This window comes from Nuphar pumila, chromosome 3, assembly GCF_984573655.1.
Source record: "Nuphar pumila chromosome 3, dmNupPumi1.hap1.1, whole genome shotgun sequence".
Taxonomy (NCBI): domain Eukaryota; kingdom Viridiplantae; phylum Streptophyta; class Magnoliopsida; order Nymphaeales; family Nymphaeaceae; genus Nuphar; species Nuphar pumila.
In genome coordinates, this window is record NC_143251.1 from 12,757,831 (window position 1) to 12,772,053 (window position 14,223).

The window sequence follows — 14,223 nt, forward strand, 5'->3', positions numbered from 1 at the left end:
CCGGATCGGGTGCAATCACATGGCACAAAATGTGTGCATTAAGCAACTAATTGCCCTCTAGCAGGCCTTTGGGCGCCACAACTGACAGGCCTGTCCCAAAGATGGAGGGTGATCAGGTGCTTAATGTACAAATATTTATGCAATCATATTGCACCCGATCACGTGATCTTGAGACAGTCACACACAATTGTCGCTTTCAACGACTCAATTTATGGGTCGGATCTAGGTTTGGTAATAAGCCCAATATTTAAAATCCCTGGATTCCATGATCAAGTAAAACCCACGGGCCTTCTTCATTTTATTATTACTTTTTAACACGAGTCAAAAGTTATATTGGATTAGCTCCATACTGAGCACAAGTTCGGGCCCTATCAATTGGGTATGGAGGATCCAAAGCCTAACATTGAATTTGTCGTTTGAAGAGTAGGTCTGGTTCTGGACCTGGCTTAGATCTTATATTATAATCTATATTTAGTAATATAATGCAAAACCAGGTTTGGGTTAGTCTTAACTCGGACACGAACCAGACCATATTTGCTTACCCGGTTTCTACCCGAATCAGTTGGCCATACTTTCTTTAGGAGTCCAAATTGGATTCTGATACGTACGAATGTAAACATTTCAGGTTCAGCTTGGATATCCCACCAAATCTGCATCCGTTTAGTCAGCTTCATTAAGCAAATTATATCCCAGAATTAATAAGAGTCTGATCCAGTAGAACGTTCAAGTCCAATTCCAAATCCAAATCCGACCTAAAGCCTAACAAGATTCGACCCCATTGTATGAATCATCTGATTAGGATTTGATTCCGTTTAGTTGCATTTGGTAGGATAAAACAATATGGGATTTGTAAGGAATTATGTTAAATATGTATAGTATATGTACAACGGAGAATGAAAACCTACCAAACCTATCCACTAAGAAACATTTTATCATATTTTTGGTGTTTTTTCGAAATCCTGTCCTTACATATCAGATCTATACACTTGTTTTTATAGGAATCAGTTCTTGGAGTATATATTTTCATAAAGTTTCAAAAATCAATGCCTACAATTTTCATAAATTTTTTAGGCTCCAAATACCATTTTTTTTATAAAAAATGCATGATTAAGTGTCAATTTCTAATAAATCAATCATGTTGAACACATCTATAAGGTGAAAATTTAAAAAAAAATGCCATAAATCCGATAAAATGTTTCTTAGTGGGTAGGTTTAGTAGGTTTTATAGTGGGTAGGTTTTCATTCTCCATTGTACAAATATATGGTATGTATAGCAAATATGGTAACTATATATCATGATACTTGTAACGTGTGTATCCTTATGATTGTGTAGGTTTATCTTTCTTATTCTTTTCTTATCTTGCTCCCTTCATCAAGGGATTTTTGATGTCGAATGATTTTGAATTTTCGAATCCAACAAATATCCAAATTTGATGGATATTCGAATCTGCTTGGTTAAAAAAAGCGGATCTTGTATGGGCTTTTTACCATCCGAATTCAAATCCATTTAGCCAACACCTGACTAGCAGAATATAGTATTGGTCACATCCTATCCAAATCCGAACCGTTTACATAATTAAGATACATACTTTCACCGGATCCAGATTGGTATAGGCTCGAATCTCTATGTATCCGAATACGAAGCCGATTATCTCATATCAGATCATATCGAACCCCCGTCCGAATCGTTCACACTTATTGACGAAAACGGTTTAAAAAAAGAGGGAGAAATCGGTAATTGCGTACTTTTAAATAATAGATGACGTCATGACGCCCACTACCCGTCCCGTGCGTATCTGGTTGTTCTTACGTTGTCCCTCTTTTGGACATCCCTTCCAGCTCATCACCTCCTCCAAAAGGAAAACAATAAAAAAAAGCCATCGATTGAGGACGGTCTCTTTTAAATTTTTAACGCGAACCCTCCGATCGCGCCGATTCGCGCGCGCGCGGGGAGAACGATCGGGGAATCGTTGCGAATCCCGTCGCCGTTGGATTTTCCGGCGAGTTAATTCGTTCCGCCGTCGTCTTTTTCTCTGTTTTCCGCCGGCTTCCTTCCTCGCGCAGCTCGGCGCCATGGCGATCCTCTTCGCTCTTGTCGCGCGCGGCTCCGTCGTCCTCGCGGAGTTCAGCGCCGCGCCGACGAACGCCGGCTCGATCGCACGGCAGATCCTCGAGAAGATCCCCGGGAACGTCGATAGCCACGTCTCGTACTCGCAGGATCGGTACATCTTCCACGTCAAGCGGACGGACGGGCTCTCCGTTCTCTGTATGGCCGATGACACGGCCGGAAGTGAGTTTTCTTCCCGTTTTTTACTTTGATCGGAGCTCGTGGAAACCCTAGATTGCTCTTCTAGGGTTTTCTATATTTTGATCGGTGAACGTTTCTTTGATTTTATTTTCTTGTTCTTTTCGGCGGGATTCTGGACTGATCGGGTTTGAAATTAAGATTTTTGTGTTGAATTTACGATTTTTTTTAGGAGAATGTCGTCATGCTTCTTCCTTTTCTTGAATTGATCGTGTCAACGTCAGATCGTTAGACATGTTCAAGTCGTTCGGTACCTAAATAGCAACTTGATCGATTTGGACTCGGCCGGGTACGAATTTGGGCTCAAGGTGACCAAGTCGCTGAAAATGATTGCGCTTGTCCAGAAAATGTAGACTTAGGTTCGAGATTCTGATTCTACTTGAGTTACTCGCTAATGAAGCTGGTGTTGAGATCAAGAGTCAATGCTATTTAGAAGTTCCGTCGGTTATGAAGCTTCCGTGTGCCGTTTCTTGTACTGTCCGGGCCCCCCGAGTGGCAGCAGGCCTGGGGAAAAGGTGCTGATCCCTTTGTCCAAGGTTCGACTCCCACCGAGTGTGCGGGTGCCTTTAACTGGTAGATTCTCTAAGGGATTCGTCATTAAAAAAAAAGCTTTCTGTCCTGTTCTTGACCTTTTGATTGTTCTGAAGATCTGTTGGAATTTGTTTGAATATTCACGTTCTTCTTTGAATTTTTCTCGTTTAAGCAGAAAACCCATCCCTGAACATGACGAGTTGCTTGGGTTACTTAAAGTTAGTTGCATCAGGCTGGGCGACTTGGAGGTTACTTTGCAATTTTATGTTGTAGAGTCTAAATAATAGTGATCTATGCACTTTTTTTCGTTTCTGTTCGGTGCTAGTTGTTTAGTAGAGTTTAAAGAATCGGACTGTTGTATGATATATCATATAAGCATTATGGGATGTAACATCTAGCTGCATTAACCAAAACCAGGAAAAATAAAAGGTGACAAATCATCGAACTGCAAATGATTGAAGTTAGAACTGAATCTAGGCCTGCACATGATTGAATGAAGAGCCTGACTAAAGTTGCAAACCCTGGAAATACTACGTACAATCCTAGAAGAAAAATTCAATCTTGTGATTTTAAGTCTTTGTGTACTCAAATTAATATTTTTTCTAGGGAAAAAACATCATCCTTAATATGTTCTAAATTTAGGCATATTGGGGGTCAAATAAGATAGTAGAGTAGAAGTATCTTAACCAAAGGGTCATTAACCTGCATTAGGTTGGGACAGTCTGTCTTGTTCAGGTGTTGCTTAAGAGTGAGACGATAAATGGGGTGCAAGTTTTACTAATCACATACTCAACTTGCAGGATTTTTTTTTTGGATAACCTTTGGCCCATTTTGTATATTATACAAGTTCTTATAAAAAATGTTATAATTTCTTGCCCTCAAGGGTGTGCTCATCTGGTAGGGGCGACTTGTGAATGTTACCAAGTTCACATGCTGTCATGAATTTGAAACCCACAGTGGGCGTCCTCTGCCGCAAGGTAGAAGATGGGTGTACCCTCGGGTGGGCAGGGGGGACCTCAAGGGTTTTACCAACCGGAGGCTAGCCAATGTGCGGTTGGTGATGAGTTGTGTGTGTGTGTGTGTGTGGGTGGGTGGGGGGGTGGGGGGGGGGGGGGGGTTCCCTTGTTCTAGCCGAAAAAAAGATGTAATTTTTGGTTGTGCATTTTTCTATGCATCAAAACCATACGCAATTTAAATGGTAGACCATATTTCTATGTGGCAGAAGTATTGAAATCAGAGGCCTTACAATTTTCTGGGCATGGTTTACGTTGTTTGTGGAGCCACATAGTTGGTTATCAACTAGTGATAATTATCATTCAGCCATTTGATTCACATGACACATAGGTCACAACTATGATCTTCATAATTTTATCAATTGTAATCAAATCCAGTGTTGAATGAAGTTATGTAGGCAGTAGTGATTCATGAATGACGTCAAAGACATTGCTTTGTTGTAATATGAACCATAGTCACAGGTACCACTGATGCTTTTTAAAATTGTGAGATTGATGAACTTGATATTTGTATTTTTATATTTTTATCCCCAAAAAGGCACTATTTTCAACATTTCACCTATTTTGAAAATACTATGCTTTTATCGTGACATTGATGAACTTGATATTTGTATTTTTATATTTTTATGTGTTTACAATATTTTCTTATATATTTTTAAAATTTTAAAAAAACTGATAAAAGCAATTTTTTATTTTATTGCGAGATTGTCCTTCCCGATAATGAGACTTATGACTATGGTATGAGCACTTCTAAAGTAATAAAGGTGTTCTTTTTGTCTGCTTCTATGTGTATAACTCATTCTGTTTTATGCCTCTTTGGTATAAGAATGTTTCTTTGTCTGAATTCATGCGTACATTTTTTTTTTGTGTGTGTGAGTTCATGTGTGCACATGTTTGTTGTTTCAGAATACTGAGATAGGGAAAGAGGGCTGTCATACATGGAAGGGAAGAAATAAGGGAGGTGAGTATGTTATTGACATTCATGAAGAGGACACTGTAACAAGAGCATCCACTAGCCAGTAGAGACTCTAAAATTGACTATTTAACTTGGTGTTGATTTTGTTGTATTGGATGTTAGCACATAGTATTTAAAAAGGAAATTTCTAATATCTTTTTCCTCAAAGTCTTATGACAAAGCACATAGAACTATAACATATTGGTCTGGAGGCTCTGGATCATCCTTGCCTTGAGCAATATTTTGTCTCAGAGATGTATGAGACTGAGAATGAATCTATGAGATGTATGGTGGAGGAGTGGAGGGAAGTAATGCCATCTACAATCACGAAGAGAATACAGTAATAAGAGTATCCTGCAAGAACTTCAAAATTGAGACAGTGCTATTGTTACTTTTCTTCTGTTTGAATAAGTATTGAGTATGTGAAAAAAAAACCTAAGCAACTTTTGTTTAAAACTCAAGTACATTGATTTCAGATTCTCCATGTTTTGTGATTGTCAAATATTCCATTGTTAGTCAGGTCTTGACAAACTGGGCAATTTGGAACCTTAGAATAATCTTACCATGTCACACATGCCCATGTCAACGTCTGGGCTGGTGTATCTAATAATGGTAGACCAAGAAATGTAGATTTGAGGCCAGGCCATCTAGCAGCTCTTTATCCATTTGCAATCCATTTTTATGAACATGTACAGCTTGCCTTTTTTCTGTGAATTTCATCTACTGGATTATTGTGTCATTCAAAGTTTATATTTGCTCTGTTGTGGGACATTTACATGTTATGGTTTCAACCATTGGTTTGACACTTCTATGCAGGGAGAATCCCATTTGCTTTTCTGGAAGACATTCATAGTAGGTTTGTTAAGACCTATGGTCGTGCAGTTCATACAGCTCTTGCTTATGCCATGAATGATGAGTTTTCTAGGGTACTAAGCCAACAAATGGAGTATTATTCAAACGATCCAAATGCAGACAGGATAAATCGCATGAGAGGTGAAATGAGTCAGGTATTCTTTATTATTAGAGAAACTTTAGTGCATCTCAATGGGCATGACGGCATGTTCTTGCCATCCTTGTGGGTTTGGTTATTGGAGAGATCCTATGGTTCCTATCACATTGTAATTACCAATTATCATCATTTACTGCACATGGATTTCATTAGAATTTTAATGCGGATTTCTGAATTTTATTTAAATATGACCTTATTCTACCTCATGGTTGTTCTTTTGATTTCATAGGCTACAAAATGTCAATGCTACAATCATCAATCATTATGTGTTGTGTTTGTTACTTGTCAGGATGCTTCAGAAGTTGCTTACTTTGTTGTTTTCTATATTTCCTTAGGAAAGAAGTGGCATGTAGTCTGTATGAATAAAGAATTTACCTGAGAAATGTACTCTTTGGCTTCCTAGTAGACTCTGATCTAATAATAAGGCCAATATTGGTCAAATGAAACATGAGAAATGTACTCTTTGGATTATGAATAAAGAATTTACCTGTACAACAATAAATTCAGATCACATAATCCAACAAACATTGTTAGCTACTATATGTGTACACACACCCATAGCAGTTAGCCAGTTACTGTTGTATTGATGTGGGATGGGCAGTGTTGATTCCAAGTATCTCTCTGGGACTTGAACCAGCCTGCTAGAGAAGGTGTTGCTGAGTTGTACAACTGCACACATTTTACTCCAATTTTGACCAATACATCAAGTTGGGCAGGCTGGCCTGAAGTTAGTCCTTTCTGCTTTTCTTGTTTTTATGAAATTTCCTGGTTGACTCACTAGGTCCTAGTTCACTTCGAAATAAGATTCTCCATGATTAATTTTCATTTTCTATTGCCATTCCATATCATAAAGGAACAAGAAAATGACATTGAATTGGTTCAATCACAATTAGGCATTCAGTGGTGTATCCTTCCATTGTGGAGCATTCAACATGTTTCTGTGTTTTGGCTAAATTCTCTTCAAGTTTCCAGGGAATGAATGTTTTTCCTTGCAGTCAACATGTACACTGGTTTCAATCTCAGATTCAGTTTGATAAGTTATGATGTGATAACTGATTGCTTAATTCTTTGTTAATCAGAACTTTCAAATTGGCATTTGTTTCAGGTCTTTTGACATGTATCAATGTTGTATGTTTTGGTAGGTGCGCAATGTCATGATTGAGAATATTGACAAAGTTTTAGAAAGAGGTGATAGATTAGAACTGCTTGTGGATAAAGCAGCAAACATGCAAGGTAACACATTTCGTTTCCGAAAGCAAGCTCGTCGCTTCAGGAATACAGTTTGGTGGAGAAATGTCAAACTTATGTATGCACTCTCACCCCTGATTTTGTTAGTTTCTGCTTACTATGAACTCACTTGCGCTTATATATGGGTCTTCTTTTTTCCTCTTCTTTGCTAACTGAAAATATTTCTTTTCAATATAACACAAGTATTATGGTCATGAAAAAATGTATGATTACCTGGAGGCTAGTTGGAGGACCTTGTAAGACATGTTGCATTGTAATAAAGTTAGAGGATCTAATGTTCTCTTAGATTTTCTATTTTAAGTGAAATGTGCTGATTTGCTATCTCTTGTGGTTCAGTTTCATGTAAAAGTCTTTCACTCACCAAATGTTTGGTTTCAGACTTTCAGTCCTTGTCACAGTCAAAGTGTTTGAGTGAAGTCATTGTCACGGTTCAAGTCTTGTTTTCATTAGTTTTCTGCAATATTAAGCATTCAACTGTTGCCAATCCACTTTCATGAGTAATCTGGCTGCTGGAGGCTTGCATTCATTATCAAAATATATGAGTCGATAAATCCTCTTATTTTAAGTCAATATGCATGGTCTGCTGTACAGCTCCTATTTCTGGTAAAAGTGGTTTAACTCTTTACAAACATTTAGCTTGGATCTGGTTAATTCTCAATCTCCACAAAGGAACAAGTTTTGCTACTGTAAATGACTAAAATGTAAGGTGCTGTGATGTATAAGAGTTGCGGTGCTGTGATGTATAAGAGTTGCACGCAAGTTTGTAATTGTACAAAATTTCCTTCTGCATCACTGTTTGGCTTGATGTCCTTTTCTCCTATCACAATATGCTAGTATCTTTTTCTTTTTCACTTTTTTGAAATCATTTGGCTTGTGAATGACAGAAGGTGACATCTTCCATCAAACTCTAGGAGAAGAGAAAATTTTGAGAACCTATTTAGCTGTCCCAAGAAGATATTCCCATAAATGCTCCTTTTCTCTTTTGTACCCAGTCACAGGATTGAATCTAGGCTTCATTGTTGGATTAACTCCTTTTGAATATATTGTTAAGTTTGGTGGTGCTTTGGCATGCTATAAGATTCAGAAAGCTTACATGGAAGGTGCTGCTTTTCCTTATCTGGGATTGTTCTTGGTCCAACATTTATGATGCTTCCTATTTGAGCTGTTGTATTTTCAAGATCCCTATGGGAACCATTATCTTAGCTTGGTTGTGAAGGACATTACTTGGTGCAATGATAAAGTGCTCATGCTGTCAAATTTGTAATGTGGGTTCTAATTCTCAGGGCAGCCACTTGTTGCAATAAGTAGGTTTGACCTCCAGCCTGCCCCTTCCAGCACGCTGGAACGTTCGACTGCACTGGGCATAGCTCTTTTTATTGTAACTTGATTGTTTTCACTACTTGGTGGGCTTCCTCGGGAGATGAAAATGGCAAGATATTTAAGAACACATTTGAGCACTATTCATCTAGTCATGCACACAGAGATTCATGTGGAAAATACACAAAGTCAAAAGATGATCAACTCAGGATTGGCTTTTCTCATTTTAAAATGGAAATTTGAGCCCCACCACTGAACACCTATTATCGCTCCCAACCTTTTTCTTTCAACACTGATTCCTATTTTTGCCTGGAAAAACAGTTTCTTGGTTTGATATCTAGTTTTCTGATTTGCTTGGCTTCGTGCTTCGAGATTCTGCATTAGTTGAAGCTTTCTTGTGTTTAGCAAATTTTGGTTTACATTCTTAGATCATATTTTTTCATTGATATTTGAATGCAAAACAAACTACTTCTATAGTGATTTTTGGAGCAGTGTGCAAAAAATATGCAATTTGCATTATTTGAGTACTAGATTGACTGAAGATGTTGGCAATAGGATCAGAAAGTTGAGAATGATCTGCCAGATCCTCGATGGAGTGATGAAATTTTGAAAAATGTCTCTGTAGGCTTAGAGCTGTTAAGAATGTGTTATCGAATGAAATAGGCCGTGTACTCAAATTGAAGTAATTGCACTTAACATGGGCAAGGTTGTAAGGATGAAATATGCTTGTTTGCATCCGTGGTGATTTGTGTTTGAATGGGTCACACTGGGTGGTGATGGTTGGAGCTAATCCACTCTTTTCATTTGCAAACTGTGTTGATGAGATTAGAGAAAACCATTTTCTTAAGTAGCCTTTTCTGAAATTGTCATTTGTAGCCTATATTTTTCTCATGTTTGTGGGAGTCTTGTGTGGAGGAATCTTGAAGCATTATTGAGCCTTGCACGCTCTGGGATCTGGTTTAGACACTTTGGTCGGTTTCATACTGAAGTTCCATGACTAATTTTTTTCATTTTTTATTTTTGATGAAAGATTTACATTGTTGAAAAGAAACAAAAGGGAAAAGGAGAAAAGTTGCTGCATTTGTTTTTCTGCTCATACTGTATAGTGCAACATTGAAATTTCTCAACAAATTAGGACAATGTCATGTTTTATTTTTCCAGCTCCATCATTGCACATTTTACACATCTGTTGAGAAGGTAAACAATATGTGCCTAGGAAGGTGCTTTTAGGGCTGGACAACAGGCTGGCCCAGCCTGTTGCGGATGCCGGCCCACGGCCTGCCATTAGGCCCATGGGCCTAATTGGGCCAATGTAAATTACAGGCTCCACGGGGGTCGAAAACCACAGCCCATATCTGGCAAGACCGGACCGCCCGACTCATTGCCCACCCCTTGGTGCTTTGGAACAAAATTTGTGTTCATACCCTCTCTTTTTTGTCTTTGCCCCCCCCCCCCCCCCCCCCATGCTATATTGCTTTTCATGGGAGAAGATATTTTGTAGAGAATTCTATATGGGCCTGAGAACCTTGTCTCTTCTTTCCCTTATTTGTGATTTTCCTTACTGCAAAACCTAATTGGCTGTTGGCAAAGTTCTTGCATAAAACTGCTCTTTACTGGGTGGCATCCCTGTAAGTCTGTTCGGCTAGAATGTTTAGGTTCATCATGCTGCAAGTGTGCTGGCAGCATACTTTAACAGCATGAGGACTTTTATGAGAGTTATGCAGACTTGTATCCTCTACTATAAAAGGTAGACGTGAAGGCGATTTTTTAGTTCAATTGTATAAGGTTTCCTTTATAATCAAGGAATCTGAAGTTATAGGTAGATACATAATGTACAGTAGTTGTTGAGGTTTCGTTTAAATATGTAGTGTGAGTCCGAGGAATATCAATAGATCCACAATACATGGTTTCAATTTAATTTAACATATTAAATTGAACCTTGATAATTTGTTCCTTTTGATGTATGCCGTGTGTTTGTTGTGGACTTCATACTTTGTACTTGTGCATGCATAGTATAGTTGCTTGTAAAACAGTAATTTTCAGGAGGCTTGTGAATATGAATTGCATGTCTAGATATTTTCTTTACCACTCTCACTTGACAGAACCAAAATTTGCTTGTCTGGATGTGCACAGTTGCCACTGGTTTATGTTATTTTAATGCACAAAATGGTTGAAGGATGCATCTGCTCTGATGTCTATCCGTGTTGATGATTTTGCCAAACTAGATAAAAATTCTTAATTATATTGGAGGCTACTTGTCTGTACTAAGGATATGTACATGTTGCATATTAAACAATCTGAGACTTGACTGTTCTTGAGTTGTTTTGTTAAGGAACTAGATGTGTTTGATTTTTCCACAATGTGATTGGTCATTTTTTACAAGATGCTTAGTTTTAGACTTTTTGTGCTCCTGAAAAAGAAAGATGTCTATTTCTGATAGTTTATCTGAAATATTGCCAATGATCTATTTTTCTGTTTTACTCCAAGATGGCAGTCACCATACATGTATATTGGACTTCTCTGCGTTGTCTCCTACTTAGTGATTGCCAATAATATATTGCTTTTATGTGCTTTACATTTCAGGGTTGCATTGGTAGTTCTTCTAGTGGTTGTGGTTTACATTGTGCTTGTCTTCTCCTGCCATGGGTTTACTTTGCCGTCCTGTCGGAAGTGAAGAGCCGAGCTTATTCATGTTTGGGTGCGTGCCCTTTATTTGAATTTCCTGTAAAATGCTTGGAGTGCTTTTGTTTCATTTTTCAGTGTTTGATTTAAGAGAGTGTGTGTGTGTGGGGGGGGGGGGGGGGGGTGTAAAACTCAAATTGGCTCCAGCTTGTTTTTGGACAACTTGATCGAGGAAAGAGTTAAGCTGATCCCAGAATGAATAAGGAGAAATATATTCTGACCAAATGGCCAAGGGATGCGATATGAAATTAGAAAAACGTTTTGGTTAGCATGGCCCCAGTCTATTCTTAGACCGTGTTTGATATTGTTCTTGTAGAGTAAGTACAACTCATGGTTGATCGTACTTATTTGAAGCACGTTATCCTGCCAAAACAAAATCTTGTTGATGATATTCATTTTAAGAAACTCATTTTTATCTCGCCAAAACCAAACTTGTGTTGGGACGTTGCAAGTTCAAACCCCAAATGGTATGGTTGTATAACTGGTAGAGGTCTGCCTAACCCCAGCTTTCTCTGTCAAAAAAAAAAAAGACGATGGATATAAATGCTGTCTTTTAATGCCTCGGATCCCTGATCCTCAGTGATTATAGATCCTGTGTATGATCTGACATCTTAGGATCATAGTTACAATCTGAAATTAGGCAAGTTTAGTGTCTGATTGCTAAAATCTGAAATTAAGGGCTTCCATCCCGTTTCCAAGTTTTCTGGCAGCAGCAATCTTATTTCCAAGACTACTCTTATTTCTGCACTTTTTGGTATTCGAAAGCCTAAATCCAGAACCATCATCGCTGTTTCCTGAGTTATTCCATACAGGAAACCTAATGCCGTATAAAAGTGCCCATTTTCTGGTATCGATTGCTCAAAACTATCACTCCTTGTTTCTGACATTTCCAGATATTAAAAACAAATTCTGCAGTGTATTTTGTATTTCCTTGCTTGACCGCGTCTGATTTACCACAGTAACCTGTCACAGTGATACCGCAATCTACCATCGTGTCGTGTCCCCTTGTATGCTAATGTGAATTTAGTGTAGGGTTGGACATTGGGTCGGGTACCCAACCTGAGAAGGACCGGGCTCTGGGTGAGGTGTAGGGACTGAAATATATGAATATAAAACACTATTTGCGTAAATTATGTCCATTTCTCGGACTTTGAGTTCCGAGGCATTCAAAAGCGCCGGAGGGTCTTTGAAAATGTTTTTACCACTTAGTCATCTACACCATAGTGGCAGGTATCGGTGTTTCTTACCAATAGGGCCTCCGCTTAATAAGTAAAATCCTATCACCCTTCCTACGGACCTCAACTACATTATCTATAAACTCACTACTCATAACAATCCCTACTTCATTCTTATTTCTATTTATTCTTGTATACCAAATCTTATATCTCCGAGGTTCTATCACTTTTGCCTTCTCACCTACCCATTTGGTCTCTTGTAGACACAAAATATCAATTTTTTTCCTACACATAACATCTACTAACTCTACCAACTTACTAGTTAAAGACCCTATGTTTCAAGTGGCTAACCTAATTTTATGGTCTTGGACTAACTTCTTTACCCCCACCCGTCCAACAAAGTGAGGGAACCCTTGCCTATTTGACACCACACCTGGGCGCCGATGTGACGGGTCGCTTTTGGGCGATGACCTAGAAACCCTTGCCCATTTATCTCTGCCTTCGGGCTTATAGAGTACAGCACATCGCTCAGTAGGGAATGCCCCAACAAAATTCTCATATTGGTTCATATTTATAAGGTATGACTAAGTTTTTATGTTCTCTGTCACTGGCCTACCGCAACCCTCCTCCTTTATCCGGGCTTGGGACCGGCAATGTATAACTATACAATTATACACAGGCGGAGTTTCCCTTGCTCTAATACCAATTGATGTAAATCATGCAGACTCGATTTATGAGAAAATCTAACCAACTATGATTATATCTAAAAAAAGCTGAAAATATGAGAAATAACTAAAAAATACGAGAATTTAACCAAAGCAGAGAATAAATTAAAATACTAAATACAATCCTAATTATGAGTTCTCCAAATTATCTTTAGATGTTCCTTACATTTATAAGAAAAGAATTCTAATCCTAATAGACTCCTTGAACTAATAACTCTCTAAGAGATAAAACTTATTCTAATCTAATAAAACTTGGATCTTGAATCTAAGATCCATTATAAAATAATTCAAATATTAAAATATTCAAACTAAATATCATGGGTCTCAAATGATCTGATTAATGAAGTGGACCCGAATATGCATTGCTTTGCTCTTGCATCAGTCTTTCATATTAAAAAAATAACAATATTTTTATAACAAGTTTATGTGTTGATTATGTCTTTTTTTATTTGTTTTCATGTCATTCTTATTCGCTTCTACCCTTATTTCATATTTCTTCCTCTCTCTTTCCTTTTTGTTTCACATGCACTTTCATAATCACTTCACAAAGGTATCCCTAGGGGTGTAACTTGGTTGGATATACCCGATCGGACCTAATGCCGATTTTAGTGGACCCATGGGTTTGTATTGAGTTCAAAATATAGACTCGTAATGAGAATGGGTCGGGTCTTGGGTATTGCAAATGAAGACCCGAACCCGTTTAAACCCTACACGTTTTTTATACCTGACCCAAATGTTTTTCTATATTGTGAAACCAAACTGACCTGATTATGTACTTGAACCCATTTTATTCTTGAACCGATCCAAACCCGAACACGCTTCATACCCAAACTGACCCAAACTCGAATCGATCATGTACCCAAACCCGTTTTTTATGTGTGTTGACTGGATCAAACCCAAACTTATGATACATTTTGAATATGATATATCATTGATGTTTCTTTAGTTCAACTTGAAATGATTGGTTGGTATAAAATTATTATTTTATATTTAGAATTTTGCATTAATTAGAATAGCTAATGATCGCTCATTTGTTAGCATATAATATTTTTGATGAATAGTTGATTCTAGTAATTTACATATTTTTGTGGTAATTAGGTTTAGAATGTCAACCATATCAAGACCCTAGCTTAAATCCGAACCCGTTAAGACCCGAACTCGTTAACGCATATAGGACTACTTTTTCAGCCATACCTAGATCCAAACCCGACCCGAATCAAAATGGGTATATTAAAAACCTGACCCAATACATACCTGAACTTG

At 38.0% G+C, this 14,223-nt stretch overlaps 1 protein-coding gene across 1 annotated transcript; it reads left to right on the forward strand.

Annotated features, from left to right (window-relative positions):
* Nucleotides 1-1,876: 1,876 nt before the first annotated feature.
* Nucleotides 1,877-11,153, forward strand: LOC149842010 (vesicle-associated membrane protein 711-like). Its single transcript, XM_089998831.1, has 4 exons — nt 1,877-2,290; nt 5,621-5,811; nt 6,956-7,119; nt 10,962-11,153. The coding sequence occupies exons 1-4, from the start codon at nt 2,074-2,076 to the stop codon at nt 11,050-11,052; spliced, it is 663 nt and encodes a 220-aa protein (XP_089854957.1). The 5' UTR covers nt 1,877-2,073; the 3' UTR covers nt 11,053-11,153.
* The last annotated feature ends 3,070 nt before the right edge of the window (nt 11,154-14,223 follow it).

What these genes read in the sequence shown, in the direction of transcription:
- LOC149842010 (XM_089998831.1), top strand. Translation starts at nt 2,074, where the DNA reads ATGGCGATCCTCTTCGCTCTTGTCGCGCGCGGCTCCGTCGTCCTCGCG. An exon ending in GGCCGATGACACGGCCGGAA is followed by an intron (nt 2,291 to 5,620) that starts GTGAGTTTTCTT and finishes ACTTCTATGCAG; the next exon opens with GGAGAATCCCATTTGCTTTT. An exon ending in TGAGAGGTGAAATGAGTCAG is followed by an intron (nt 5,812 to 6,955) that starts GTATTCTTTATT and finishes ATGTTTTGGTAG; the next exon opens with GTGCGCAATGTCATGATTGA.